The sequence below is a fragment of the Lethenteron reissneri genome, chromosome 11 (assembly GCF_015708825.2).
Source record: "Lethenteron reissneri isolate LAM-NWPU_2019-01 chromosome 11, ASM1570882v1, whole genome shotgun sequence".
Classification (NCBI taxonomy): Eukaryota; Metazoa; Chordata; class Hyperoartia; order Petromyzontiformes; family Petromyzontidae; genus Lethenteron; species Lethenteron reissneri.
In genome coordinates this window covers 1,151,201-1,166,545 of record NC_083789.1, presented here as the reverse complement: position 1 = coordinate 1,166,545, position 15,345 = coordinate 1,151,201, and the positions used below count along the sequence as shown (strand labels likewise).

At 56.2% G+C, this 15,345-nt stretch overlaps 1 protein-coding gene across 1 annotated transcript in view; it reads left to right on the top strand.

Moving 5' to 3' along the window:
* Nucleotides 1-15,345, top strand: part of LOC133341248 (spectrin beta chain, non-erythrocytic 1-like) — an 85,530-nt gene that overhangs the window by 57,640 nt on the left and 12,545 nt on the right. Inside the window, 15 exon segments of the mRNA XM_061549734.1 lie at nt 1-123; nt 977-1,174; nt 2,961-3,059; nt 3,536-3,775; nt 4,534-4,736; nt 5,254-5,344; nt 5,804-5,950; nt 6,178-6,441; nt 7,538-7,792; nt 8,153-8,242; nt 9,363-9,653; nt 9,918-10,048; nt 10,572-10,776; nt 12,947-13,173; nt 14,737-14,887. Of these exon segments, the coding sequence (XP_061405718.1) occupies nt 1-123; nt 977-1,174; nt 2,961-3,059; nt 3,536-3,775; nt 4,534-4,736; nt 5,254-5,344; nt 5,804-5,950; nt 6,178-6,441; nt 7,538-7,792; nt 8,153-8,242; nt 9,363-9,653; nt 9,918-10,048; nt 10,572-10,776; nt 12,947-13,173; nt 14,737-14,887 (2,715 nt within the window).

The window sequence follows — 15,345 nt, the reverse complement described above, 5'->3', positions numbered from 1 at the left end:
CAGTGGATCCGCGAGAAGACGCGTCTCATCGAGTCCACGCAGGGCCTGGGCAACGACCTGGCCGGGGTCATGGCGCTGCAGCGCAAGCTGTCCGGCATGGAGCGAGACCTGGCTGCCATAGAGGCACGCACCCTACACACACACACCACACACACACACCCTACACACACACAGCCTACACACACACACCCTACACACACACACACCACACACACACCCTACACACACACACTACACACACACCCTACACACACACCCTACACACACACCCTACACACACCCTACACACACACACCCTACACACACACACCCTACACACACACCCTACACACACACACCCTACACACACACACCCTACACACACACACCCTACACACACACCCCCCACACACACCTCCCCCTACACACCCCCCCTACACACCCACTACACACCCACTACACACACACCACACACACACACCTTACACACACACACCCTACACGCACACACCCTACACACGCACACCCTACACACACACACACACACTACACGCCCTCATTCTACACACACACACCACACACACACCCTACACACACACACACACACCCTACACACACACCCTACACACACACCCTACACACACACACCATACACACACACACCCTACACACACACCCTACACACACACCCTACACACACACACCATACACACACATGCACTCACCCTACACACCATACACACATGTGCAACGCAAGATACGTAAAGATCTGTTTGTTTATACATGTATTCTCCATTTAAATAGCCATTTAGACATGTAACACACGCAGCTCTTGAAGATGTATTTTTAAAACAGTTAATATTATTTGTATAACTTTTTATAAAACTTCAGTACTTAGCATTTCCATAAACATTACAAATGAACACACATGACTGGTGACGATGTTTATGTTATTATTGCTTACTGCGCCCCGCGCCCCCCCCCCCCCGCCCTGCAGGTGAAGGTGGGGGACCTGCAGGGCGAGGCGGAGCGGCTGGCGCAGCGCCACCCGGAGAGCTCCGGCGCCGTGCGTGGCCAGCTGGCCGACACGGCCGCCGTGTGGGGCGCCCTGCGCGGCACGCTGCGCGCCCGCGAGGACTCCCTCGGCGAGGCCTCCAAGCTGCAGAAGTTCCTGCAGGACGTCGACGACTTCCAGGTCGGGCCCTGACCGCGTCGCCGGCCGCTCCGGTCGGTTGCGTGGGGCGTGACGGTGACCGCCCCGAACGCCCCACCTCCCGAAGGCAGGAAACCCTCTCGAGCCGCGCCCACGTTACCGAGGCTGATACGGCCGGTCGGGGTCACGAACCCCTCGCATGGCGCTGACAAATGCCTTCCTTCGGGCCGTTCGTACACCGGTTCCCAGAGCTCGTTTCGCGCGCCGCTTGAGAAAGCCTCCCGACGGTAGCTGCATTCCGCCGCTGCGTGATGTGCACGCCACATCGTGCATCGCGTCGCTTAGCAACGGCGAGGCGTATACGTTTATCGGCTTTGAGGTCAAATGACGTCCGCTTTGGCATTTGAAGGCGGCTTTAAGTTGAAAGCGGTGGTGACTTCAAATGAACGCGGCGTGGAGCGGCTCGCGGCGTCGCGTGCGGCAGAGTTGGCGGCGTCTCCCGCCGACGTCACGGCCGCCGCACACTGCACGGCCGTTGTTCAGGATGGCGTCGGCGCGGCCGCGAGAATCGGAAGAAGTAACAAGGAGCCCCTTGACGGCGGCGAGGAATTTACTGGAAGGTCGTAGTGAGGGGCGCACGCGGGGAGATTTGTGGTGGCATTTTGGTCTCTTAAGAAAGAGGCACGGGATGAGGTCAGCTCGTGTCCAGGCGCTACGTCGATTCGTAGCAGCGTCGTCATGGCAATGCTGGGTGTGGTCACGGCTTGGGGTGCTCCTCATTCAAAGGTCGGTAGGTCTTGCTTGGTGATTCTGATGATTTGGTGCACAGTTAGGAAGTGACACAAGTATTTATGTCAAGCAAAGCAAACTATTATTAAAAAAACTCGTGTGTCTACAGTATGAGACCGAACAGAGATTGGATTGTGTGCATCATTTGGTCAACACGTGTTAACAAGTGACACGAATTATATTGACCTCATTCATTCCTGAAATGTGATTGACTAAAGTTACAAAAATATTTTATACAACAGCCATGAAATGAGGCCTCATGGTTGGTATTTTGACGGTGATGTTTACCGTATTCTCCGGATTATCCACTTTTTCTCCGTGGGTTTTAAAGCAAGAGCTGAGATTTTATCTGATTAACCAGTCGGTGTGCATGAGGCCAGAGTTGTCTATCTTTATTGATACCGTGTACAAGTCAACAACTTTATTGCCCCCACGGCCACTTCCACCGTGATTACGGTGATCTCACCGCTTTAAGAGACACTTTTATTTTCCAGCGTCCCCTCTATTATTTTTTATGTTTTACACCCTTGGGTTTCCACTTGCCCGGTAAATCGTGGGTTCCAGAATCATTATTGTTCATTTTCAAAATGACCACTAAGTTTGGGGCACGTTTTGCTTTCCGGAGTTTCTTACAATCCGCAGAATACGGTGAATTCTTGGCTCCAGAAATCATAAATTTGTGTGGCAGTTGAAACAGCAAGCACGTTTCTCACAGCCCCCCTCTACATTTTGTCCACCCGGCAGAACAAACGGGTACACCACGGCCGGTCGATCGTCAGATTGTGTGTGGTGGGCCAAATTGTGGGTTACTCCGACCTCGTTAAAGACATCTGGCTCGTGTGGAAGAGTAGGCAACAATACCCTGCGTAGATGGCCTCGAGAGCTCCCTCCAGTGGAGGCCCTTCCGCCAGCAGTGGCGTGAGCAGGACATTGCAGGGCCGCGCCTTTGCCTTTCTGAGCTCCGCACCACAGGGAATGGAGGCTGCGTCGCACCTCGTGCGTGCGTCTGCTGAGCGGCGCGCGTCTTCTCCGGGTGCAGGCTTGGCTCTCCAAAACCCAGAAGGCCGTGGCGTCGGAGGACGTTCCCAGCACCCTCCCCGAGGCTGAGAAGCTCCTGGCGCAGCACGAAGCGATCAAGGTGGGGCCTCGCCGCAGCTCGTCCACTCACGGGGGCCACCGTCTCCTCACGACGGCAGTGGCCCCTGTTCCGAGCGCCCCTCCTCGTAGCCAAAACAAAAGTGTCTCACTGCTGATGGTGTGCCTTGCACTGAGATGTTGAGAATGTAATAGGATTATCTTTTTAAGTAAAAAAATTTTAAGAAAAAATATTCGTTGGGACATTGCCGAATTCTGTATTTTAGTTATAAAAAGGGAATGGGTTTTTTTTCATTTAAATGCTCTATAGTGTAATTTCTAGACAATTTTTACTATGAATTACATCCTACTTAACGATAGATGCTTCAATTCGTCAGAGAAATCTGTTGCTTTAAATAAATTATAGATGCTCAGGACACAAAAGATATAGCGGCGGTAGAATGACCTGGAAGCAGCAACGACGATCCCACCTAGAGAGGATCTCACCAGCGATGCCGTCTGTCACCCTTCTGCCCACAGAACGAGATCAGCAACTACAGCGAGGACCACCGGCGCATGCGGGAGATGGGCGAGGAGGTGACGCGCGACCAGAGCGACCCGCAGCACGTGTTCCTGCGCCAGCGGCTGCAGGCCCTGCACACGGGCTGGGCCGAGCTGCACAGCATGTGGGACAACCGGCGCGCGCTGCTGGCCGCGTGCCACGCGTACCTCGCCTTCGCGCGCGACGCTCGCCAGGCCGACGGCGTTCTCAGCAACCAGGTTCGTGCTCTCTCCTCTCTCTCTCCTCTCTCTCTCCCCTCTATCCCTCTCCTCTCTCTCCTCTCTCTCTCCTCTCTCTCTCCTCTCTCTCTCGTCTCTCTCGCGCGCGGCGCCGGTGACAGCGACGCGGTCAGGAGCTCTATGCCAGAGAGGGCTTCAGCGGAGAGAGAGTTCGTGTCGCGTCTCTGTTCCTCCTCCTCCGTTGAAGGAGCGCAGACCGCAGCGCGGTCGGGCGGGAGACGGTGGCCTCCTCACGGCGGCTCCACCCGTTGCTCGTTCGCGCATTACCGCAAACACAACCGATACCGTCATCGAGGCGGAGTGGACGTGCGTGCGTGATGGCGCCCATCGTGCCTCGCGCCGCTTGTTACCACCACGCCGCTTGGATAGTGCTCCCAGCACTCGTTCCTCTGTATCCAACCAGCATGCATGTTTCCTGTTTGAATGGGTATTCCGATCATTATTAGTAAGTGTTGGATTTGAAGTTTGTGACGTCCCAGGCAAATATCCTCCGGCTGCTGGAGAGATGGAGCGTCTCCCTGTCCGACTCTTCGAATGTGCGCTTTGTCCTTTCTTGTAGCTGCCACTTTGAGTAGATCCGCGTGTGCCCCTGTGCCTTCAGAGACGCACGAGGAGCGTGCCGTAGAAGTTAAACTGGTGAACTCGTCGGCTGCTCGCCGCGCGTTTGTTCCGTTGGACGCTGGGCTCACTTGCGGCGGTGCCGGCTCTGTCCGCGCGCATTTCCCCGACTCCCGCAGGAGTACGCGCTGAGCCGCGTGGAGATGCCGGCGACGCTGCAGTCCGCCGAGGAAGCCATCAAGAAGCACGAGGAGCTGACCACCAGCATGGAGGCCAATGACGAGAAGGTCGGCGGCGTGCTGGACACGGGGAGGAAGCTGGTCGGCGAGGGGAACTTCAACGCCGACAAGATCCAAGAGAAGATGGATTCCATCAGCGAGAGGCGAGTGGCCTCGCCGAGGCGACGCCGGGCTTTGTTGTTTTTCACGCCGAGGCCGGGACGCTTGAGGCATTTGAGGAGTTGTCTCGCCTTTCGTTTCTCAGTCCGTCTTTGCAAAAGAGAGAAAATTCGTTTGTTTTGAGTGGCAGTGCGTCGGATGTACGTACGTATGTTGGACCTCTTTTGCACCGTACGTAGCCAACCGTGCTAATCAGAGATGCGGATGACATTAGCGCTGCCTTCTTTGTGAAACTAAATACATGTTTGTGGATTTTGAGCTACGCGAAGTCCCCGGTGCTTCTGCTGCCACTTGGAGTGGAGGCTCCACGCCTCGTCGCACGGCCGACCGCTGCTGCCGAGCGTTGGCGGCAGCCAGGGCCTTCGCTTGCGCCGCACGGGGCTCGTGTAAAGCGCGGCAACGGTGCAGTCACAGTAATGGTGCCCGATCGTGTTACTGGAAGTAACGCGTGTTGGTTACGATGACGATGGTGACGATGGTGACGATGGTGATGTTGTGCAGGCGTGAGAAGAACCAGGCAGCAGCAGCAGACCTCCTGGGCCGTTTGAGGGATAACCGGGACCTACAGAAGTTCCTGCAAGATTGCCAGGAGGTCAGTCAACGGATCTTTCCCGTTCATTCGAGGGACTGACGTCGAGTTGTAACTGGGCAGTACGCCGCCTCCTTCGCATGTCGACCTGTCCCTATCCCTGCCTCCTCTCCTCTCCCCTCCACCTGCACATCCCTCCTGTGTTAGTTCATTGAGAATCTTCGTTATCAATTTGTGCACAAATTTGTGAAAATTTCCACCTCGAACATTCGTTTGCACAACATGGAACTACTTCTAAACTGAGGCCAGAAATCTATATATGTGTCGTACTTAACGATTCTCGCTTTGTTGCAACTACACAATCACAAGACTCAACCCCTCCAACCTTCACGCGCAACATTTGCTCCTTCCAGCCTGATTTTTGTAGACCGTTCGATGGTTCCGGTTTTAACTGCGCGCTCGTTGCCATCGCCTCGCCGACCGGAGGGCCGTGAATGACGCCGCCTTCCCGGTGCCTTGCAGCTGAGCCTGTGGATGAACGAGAAGATGCTGACGGCGCAGGACATGTCGTACGACGAGGCCAGGAACCTCCACTCCAAGTGGCAGAAGCACCAGGCCTTCATGGCGGAGCTGGCCTCCAACAAGGAGTGGCTGGACAAGATCAAGAAGGTGTGCGTGCTTCTCTGGAACGTTCGGCTCTGGAATGTTTTGGAACGTGTTGCTCCGGAACGTACGCTGAGATCTGATGAAATTGGGCACATTCCGGGTGATTTGGTCACAGGCAACTTAGTGATGAACAGAGTATTAAGATGTTATAATGGCATCTGGTGGTGTTCATAATATTGGTGGTTATATGGCAATGGTTTAACCGGCGCGCGTTCCATGCGGCACGGCAGGAGGGGGAGCAACTGATCCGGGACAAGCCGGAGACAGAGGGCATCGTGCAGGAGAAGCTCTCGGAGCTGGGCACCGTGTGGGACCACCTGGAGAGCACCACGCAGCTCAAGGCCCAGCGGCTCTTCGACGCGAACCGCGCCGAGCTCTTCACACAGAGCTGCGCCGACATCAACATGTGGCTCGCCGAGCTGGAGACACAGATCACCTCCGAGGACCACGGCAGCGACCTCACCAGCGTCAACATCCTGCTCAAGAAGCAGCAGGTCGGCGCGACCGGAGCGCGGAATCACAGACGTGCGAGCTCACGGGGAAGGGATCGCCACCGCTGTGCCGTGTTTCTGAAGCGCAACGCTCCACCAGCAGCACGAGGCACAAGTGGCATTTAGCGGTGCAGATACAGGCCACTGCCACTGCTGCAGGCCATTGCTGCAGGCCACTGCTACAGATACAGGCCACTGCTACTGCTACAGGCCACTGCTGCAGATACAGGCCACTGCTACAGGCCACTGCTACAGATACAGGCCACTGCTACTGCTACAGATACAGGCCACTGCTACTGCTACAAATACAGGCCACTGCTACAGATACAGGCCACTGCCACTGCTACTGCTACAGGCCACTGCTGCAGATACAGGCCACTGCTACAAGCCACTGCTACAGATACAGGCCACCGCTACAGATACAGGCCACTGCTACTGCTACAGATACAGGCCTCTGCTACTGCTGCAGGCGACCGCTACAGATACAGACCACTGCTGCAGATACAGGCCACTGCTACAGATACAGGCCACTGCCACTGTTACTGCTGCAGGCCACTGCTACTGCTACAGGCCACCGCCACTGCTGCAGGCCAATGCTGCAGATATAGGCCACTGCTGCAGACCACTGCTACTGCTACAGGCCACCGCTACTGCTGCAGGCCACTGCTACAAGGTACTCGGCAACACGAAGCAGAGGCTTCATTGCAGGCTTCTTAATTCACAGACTCGTGGGCCTGTGCTTGCTCCTCTCTCAGTCTGGACCCTCACCTGGTAGCAGTTTAATAATAATTCACAGCCCCCTTCGTGACGCCATTGCTTGGTGAAGGCCCTTCCACGTCACGTCAGTTGCGGGGGTTGTTTGACCATACTTCACCACGCTGGTCAGTGTGGATTTGTGAAGGTTGTGGGGGGGCTTGGATATCCGTCGCCTGCAGGGTTCTGAGCTCAGTGCGCACGAACTGCCCCGCCTCTGCGCCCCTGATACCGATCTGCGTGGTCGCAAATAGCCGTACGACGAGCGACGATTCGCCACCCCCCTCGCGGTGGCCGTCACATGTCCTCCACGCTCCTAACCCCCTCCCGCCGCGTGCCGCCTCAGCTGCTGGAGAAGCAGATGGAGGTGCGCGAGAAGGAGGTGCGTGAGCTGCAGGACCAGGTGCTCGTGCTGCGGCAGGAGCAGCTCAAGGAGGGCGCGGGCGGCCCGGGGGAGGGCGGGGAGGAGGAGGTGGACGGCATGCGCGCCAGCGTGGAGGGCCGCTTCAAGCAGGTGACGCAGCCGCTGGAGGAGCGCCGCCTCAAGCTGCTGGCGTCCAAGGAGGTTCACCAGTTCACCCGCGACCTCGAGGACGAGATCGTGAGTCGGCCACGCAACCCTCGCCGCGAGCCCCGGCACGGCCGACCCGAACCACCGTGCGGCCAACCCCATCCCGAACCATAGCCCTGGCTAACCACGTGGCCCCTCCTAACTTTGGCACGGTCGACCCCAACCCCACCCGGCACAGCGCCACGCTTGACCCTCTGCACTCGGCCGTGCGCTGTCGCGTCCCCTCCATCGCCATCTCTGTCGCGATGGCTCCGACCCCTCGGCGTGCCAGCGAAGGCGATGGCAGGCGAGGGGAGCGGTGCCCGCTGGTGAGCGCTGGGGGCCTGATGCCAATTAGCGTGCGTGTCGTTGCGTGTGTCTCACATGTCACGTGTCGTGTGTCGCCCGCAGCTCTGGGTGGAGGAGCGGCTGCCTCTGGCCACGTCCACGGATCACGGCAACAGCCTGCAGTCGGTGCAGCTGCTCGTCCAGAAGAACCAGGTGAAGAGTCGCATCGTCACCCGTGCCGGAGATGGCCCGGAACGCTTTGCGTTGACACCCGCACACCGGGGCTGCTGCCACGCGCAGCTCCTAAATCGTGAACGCTCAGGGGTTGCCATGAACGATATTCTGCGAGGAACAAACCTTATCGTCCTATGATTATGGTGATATGATCATGTTCAGTCCCTTGTCAATGCACTGTTCACGAGGACCTCCCCATGCCGTGTCGGTCATTAGGGGTCGTTTGAGCATACTTCACCACGCAGGTTAGTGCGGGTTTTTGAAAGGAGAACCCAGAACCGGGACAGATATCACTCGCCGCTGATGTTTGCCAGGGTCGAGAATCCAACTCAGGTCACCCGGATCGTAGTGGACAGATGCATGCTTGGAATGACATTGATAGACCGAAGGAGGAGCATTGCAGCTGGTAAGGGAGGTGAGGCCTGGGCCGCAGGACGCGTCACGGCTCAGAGGGGCGATGATGGCCGACGGTTGAGACCAACGACGGAGCGGCAGCCAGGGGATGGGGCGCGGAGTCCGAGAGGACGTCCACCGAGAAGATGGAGCATGGAACTCGGCTCGTGTATAGGAGCCAGGGGGGAGGTGGCAGTTACTTGGGGAGACCTTCAACCAGCAGTGGATCGACCATGATCGATAATAAATTAAGTTAATAGCGTCACTATCCGTGGGTAGTTGCTTCAATTAAAAGTCTTAAAAGTGCTTCATTGAAGCCAGCATGGGTTATCTTACCTTGCTGATCATGTCAAGCAGCATAAACCATCACGCAACTCCGGTCATCCTCTTCGCAGCTTACGGCTGGCCATGAAAACAAAGTCGGTCACCGCGTCGCGCCCTTTCAGATGCGCATCTGCGGCCGTCGAGAGCGCTCTTCTGATATTTGGAAGCCACTGGAGCTATGCACTTTTAAATCATCATCTAGATTGAAAACTCATTTCTTTAGAACTGCTTTTTGTGTTTTAGTTTGTTGTCCTTTCCCCGCACCTCCGATTGGCACGGTCGGCTACGCACGGCGCATCTTAAATATGCTGTTTGTAGGTCATAGAGTTTTCCAAACAAACGTGTGACATCTCCGCTGTTCCCGCCACCGTCGCGTGTGCAGAATCTGCAGAAGGAGATGGCGGGGCACGAGCCGCGCGTGCACGAGGTGTGCGAGCGCGGCGAGGCGCTGGCGGAGCGCGGCCTGGGCGAGGGCGGCGCCGAGGCGGGCGCCGCGGCGCGCCGCCTGGGCGAGCTGCGGGCGCTGTGGGGCCGCCTGCGCGACGAGGCGGGGGCTCGGAGCGCGCGCCTCCACGAGGCCCACCGCGCGCAGCGGTACTACTTCGACGTGGCGGAGGCCGAGTCGTGGATGAGCGAGCAGGAGCTCTACATGATCGCCGAGGAGAAAGTGAAGGTGACTCTCGCGGGCAGCCACCAGCGGCTGTGGCGAGCGTCGGCTGTGCGCGCCGCTGCCTCCGTTCGGCATCGATGCAGCAGGTTGACTGCGAATGGGGAGGACCTGCCTGTTGGTGGCATTTTTTGATGGAAATTTGTTTAATTTATTTCTCTTCTTACTTTGCTGGGTCCCTAGCGGTCCCTCCTCTGTGTCACGTTGTGGTTGTTGTTGTTGTTGAACGACGATGACGACGGTGCCGATGCCTGCTTGGCGTGATGTCAGGATGAGCAGAGCGCACTGGCTCTGGTGAAGAAGCACGCCATCATGGAGCAGGGGGTGGAGGATTACGCCAACGTCATCCGGCAGCTGGCTGAGACCAGTCGCAGCCTGGTGGCAGACTCGCACCCCGAGAGGTTTGCTCGCTCGCTCGCCCACACGCTCAACAGCCATCGCTTCAACTCACCATGAGCTCATTCGCAATACATCTAAGAATTTTATTTTACGTAAATAATAATTGTGAAACTGACGCAATCTCAGGAGTTGTGCAAGGTTACAATTTAGATTTAGCGCGCTGGGCTTGGACTCACCGCGTCGCTGTCAGGGTTGGGTGTCCGGCGGTGGAGACGCGAGACGGAGACTGCCAGAGGAGCGAACGTCCACTTGGGGATGTCCACCAGGGAGATGAAGCGTGGCAGGCACCATAGGATTGAGGGGGGTGGCTACGGCTTGGGGAGGCCTTCATTCAGCAGTGAACAGACCATGGCTGGTGATGGTGGTCCGTGTAGGTGATAGGCATGGTGATATCTGGGGCCGCCACTCATTTTCTACTGTGGCGGATCTCTGTAAATGAGTCTGACAAATCGCAAAGATCATTAGAAACAGTTGGTTTATTCCACGCTAACGTCGCCACCATCGCCGCTCGCTTGCGTCCCTCAGCGACCGGATCCTGCTGCGGCAGTCGCAGGCGGACAAGCAGTACGCCAGCCTCAAGGACCTGGCGGAGGAGCGGCGCGGGAAACTGTCGGAGAAGCACGGCCTCTTCCAGCTGAGCCGCGAGGTGGAGGAGCTGGAGCAGTGGATCGCCGAGCGGGAGGTGGTGGCCTCCTCGCACGAGCTGGGCCAGGACTACGAGCACGTCACCGTGAGTCTGACACCTTACCCCCCCCCCCCACCCCCAGGTCACCGTGAGTCCGTCACCTTCCCCCCCCCCCACCCCCAGGTCACCGTGAGTCTGCCACCTTACCCCCCCCCCCCCACCCCCAGGTCACCGTGAGTCCGCTTCATCAACCCAATTGGTGAAGCGTCTATAACATTGATCATTTCTTTCCCAAACTACAGTCCTTCCACATGCGATGTCAAAGACACCCTCTTGGCATCCGATGGTTCGACTTTGTCTTAAATGTCACCGTTGCATCTGCGACCGGTCTCCTAGCGATCGAGAGCTTGGCTCGAGAGAGACGGCTGTCACTTTGTGGACAACGTTGCCCCTCTTGATGCGCACTTCGGTTGGCTGTCTACGTTCAAAGTGAGAACTGCGACCCTCAAAGCAATGGCGCCCTCCACCCTGATTCGTGGATCGAACGCCGGTGTGTGGCAGCGAGAGACGTTGATGCGAATGCTGTCACAAGAGGGTCCTTCGCTGACTATGTGCGAGGGCTTCACAATCATTCAACAATTTTAAGTGAAATCTAAAAACTTACCTTTTTAAACTTGCTTTTACTGAAGATTTTTTATAGTGTTTTTTTTTAAATATGCCTTCGATAGCAATTTATTATAATGCAATTTTGTTTGTATGGAAATTGCTTTTATTGTTGTTGCGCTTTAGTATTTTAACAATGTTTTATTTAATCTGTACAGCACTTTGAATTGCATCTCTTGCACGACATAGTGCTCGATAAATAAAGGCTGATTGATTGATGAACCCTGTGCTGGCGCCCCGCCACCGTTCCTCTGAGCGACACAGAGTTAGTTCCAAAGCAGTCCCACCGCTCGCTTACAGAGATACTCGCCCTTGAACTGGCCGTGCTCCTGAGCCAGATGTCATCCCGAGTTTTCCCCCCCGCTAGATTTTTCCCACATGCCGGTAGATGTACACACGTCTATTAATTCTAGTGCAGGTGACATCCAATCCTACCGCAATACAGCCCCGTGTCCATCACTTCCGTTCTGCTCCATGTAATGGAATCTATAATCAATGTTCAGCTTTCTGCGATTGCTTGGGTCATCATCCCGGCTTCTTGGTGACAATCAATATAGTATTTGACATTGACACTGCATTGCCGTCCTCGTGATAATTAAAAATGTACAACCCTTTCTCAATCCACTGCGAGATGAAGAGCTCGCAATGCTGTGTCAGCCGTGCGAGTTGTTTAAACATACTTCACCATTCCGGTCAGTGCTCGTGAGTGAATGGGCGAGCTCATGACCAGGTCAGATATAATCCGCTCCTGACGTCAGCTGTGGCAGGGATTTCAACGTAGGTCGCCGGGCTCACAGCGCAGTGCGCACAGCACTCCCTCGAAGTAAGGGATACATTGGTAGATTGTAAAATATTTAGAGTAAATCTGCTCATCAGCTTTGTGCCTTCACATAGGGGGCAGTGAGTGAAGTAAATTATTTCTATTGCCAATGTTTACCCCTTGGTGAACTCTGATGGCATTAATGGCATTAATGGCATTGGCCATGATGACCTCTTGACCTTCTCCAATATAAACACTTTCATTCCTATTGGTTTCATTCCTGTCATGGCTACTCAGGTGGATACTGCGTGAGAGGAGACAGAGCTCACCTCACCACATGAACTCAAACAAGTTCCAGAGTCCGTGGTCACGCCAGCACAGTCTGTTAGAGCTCAGCTGTTCTGCTTCGTATTTTGCCAATTCTCATGGCCGCCACCAGAGGGATTGTGTCGTGCGCCTCGGATCATGCGCACTGCTGTCTTGCGATGCGTTTGAATGTCAGAGGTTCCCATTGTCAGCAGTTGCTGTGAATTTGAACTGTGCAGAGGCGTCTCCATCAGCCTGCGCCTCTTAATGTTACGTGATCCATCTAGCCTACCACGAAGTTAGTGGGTTCCTGATAAATAGCACTAATAATTTACATTTGTAAGGTGCATTTCATCCGTGGATCCCAATGGGGATGCAGCAAGTCGACTAATAAGAACATTAATTGTAGCGGTAACGGTTGAACGAGAATCCTGAGCACAAGGCCCATGGCAAAACCATGGACTGCGTGGAGTCGATTACTAACCCGGCCTTGAAGTGTACGTCAATGACGTCTGCGCGTCGCTCCGTCACTCCGTCCGTGCGCAGCTCCTGGAGGAGCGGTTCGCGGAGTTTGCGCGGGAGACGGCGGCGACGGGCCACGAGCGCGTGAGCGGCGTCATGGCGGCCGCCGACGTGGTCATCGCCGGCGGCAATGCCGAGTCGGCGGCGGCGGCCGCCGAGTGGAAGGACACGTTGGCCGAGGGCTGGGCCGAGCTGCTCGAGCTCATGGAGACGCGGGCGCAGATGCTCGCCGCCTCGCGCCGGCTGCACAGGTCCTGCCCACCCGCTCACCTGCTCGCCTACTCACCTACTCGCTCGCCTACTCACCCACTTACCTACCTGCTCACCTACTCACCCACTCGCTCGCCTACTCACCCACTTACCTACCTGCTCACCTACTCACCCACTCGCTCGCCTACTCACCCACTTACCTACCTGCTCACCTACTCACCCACTCCCTTGCCTACTCACCCACTTACCTACCTGCTCACCTACTCACCCACTCGCTCGCCTACTCACCCACTTACCTACCTGCTCACCTACTCACCTACTCGCTCGCCTACTCACCCACTTACCTACCTGCTCACCTACTCACCCACTCGCTCGCCTACTCACCCACTTACCTACCTGCTCACCTACTCACCCACTCGCTCGCCTACTCACCCACTTACCTACCTGCTCACCTACTCACCCACTCGCTCGCCTACTCACCCACTCGCTCGCCTGCTCACCTACTCACCCACTCGCTCGCCTACTCACCCACTCGCTCGCCTACTCACCTACCCACCCACTCGCTCGCCTACTCACCCACTCGCTCGCCTACTCACCTACTCACCCACTCGCTCGCCTACTCACCCACTCGCTCGCCTACTCATCTACTCACCCACTCGCTCACCTACTCTCCCACTCGCTCGCCTACTCACCCACTCGCTCGCCTACTCACCTACTCACCCACTCGCTCGCCTACTCACCTACTCACCCACTCGCTCGCCTACTCACCTACTCACCCACCCGCTCACCTGCTCGCCTACTCACCCACTCGCTCGCCTACTCACCTACTCACCTACTCACCCACTCGCTCGCCTACTCACCTACTCACCCACTCGCTCGCCTACTCACCTACTCACCCACTTACCTACCTGCTTACCCGCTCCCCCACTCCCCCGCTCACTCGCTCACTCATCCACTCATCCGCTCAGCCACTTGCCCACACATTCACTCGCTCACCTAAACATTCTATTGCAGGACCCTCCTGCTAAAATAATTGGCGTTTTGGTCTTACCATGAGAGATGGTGGTGCTACTGCCGTGGTATAATGCTGAACACACTAGACTTGCAATCCAGAGGTCGCAAGTTTTTTTTTAATGTGCGTATGCATTTTGGACTTCTATCGCACTGTGCATCGAAAACCGTGTTAATCAGAGGTGCGGCAAATCCTCAGTCCACCCAGATGTATGATTGAGTCCACCATAGTTAGTGTATCAGCAGGTCACGTGTGGTGGGGTCAATGTGGGTAATCCCACTTTCAAAGACCACATCTCCGATTAGCACACTTGGCTACGTACGGTGCGAGAGAACTGCAACATACATGCGTACGTACAAAGATGTCTGGCCATCGCGAAAAAGTAGGCCAAATACCCTCTACTGGGTCACTCTAGAGCTCCTTCCAGCAGAGGCCCTTCCGCCAGCAGCGGAGCGAGCGATTGCAGGGCGGCAGCATTACCTTTGACCTTTATCGGCGTGAGAGAGACGGAGACTCGTCCCCGCTCGTCGTGGCCGGGGGCCGTGCGGTGCGTGACGACGGCCGCGTGACGTGCTGCTGCTGCCGCCGCCAGGTTCGTGCACGACGCGCGCGAGGTGCTGGGGCGCGTGCGCGAGAAGCAGCAGCTGCTGCCCGACGAGCTCGCGCGGGACCTCATCTCCGTGGAGAGCCAGCAGAGGGCCCACGCCGCCTTCGAGACCGACGTGCAGGCCTTCGGCACGCAGGTGCGGGGGGGGGGGTGGCGCCGGTGTCGTGGCCTCGGTCCGAGCGCGCCGCTGAGCAAACGCTCCTGAAGTCCGCACGAGCACGGCGCAACGTAACGACTCGTTTCTGTCACCGTGTAACACAAACTCGTTATGCATTGCCGTGGAGCATTGTGGGAAAAAGCAAATATGTGTTTTAGTCCATCAGCCTATTGGCTTTCCAGTCAAATAGTATGCAACAACATTTGTTTAAGCAAGCACACCCTAAAGTGGGTTTGTTGTGTAGACACATTACTACGTAGGCTGTGTGCCCTTAAAATCAGTGTTTAGCATGCAGCCACAATGCGATGGTAATGTCACAACAATAATATATCCTGAAGCTTGCATATGATTGGATCAGAGGGGGGCAACCAAATAACAACAAGAGCCATATTTTTTCGAATTAGGTAAAAAAAAACTATTTCAAGAGCCGCAATGCA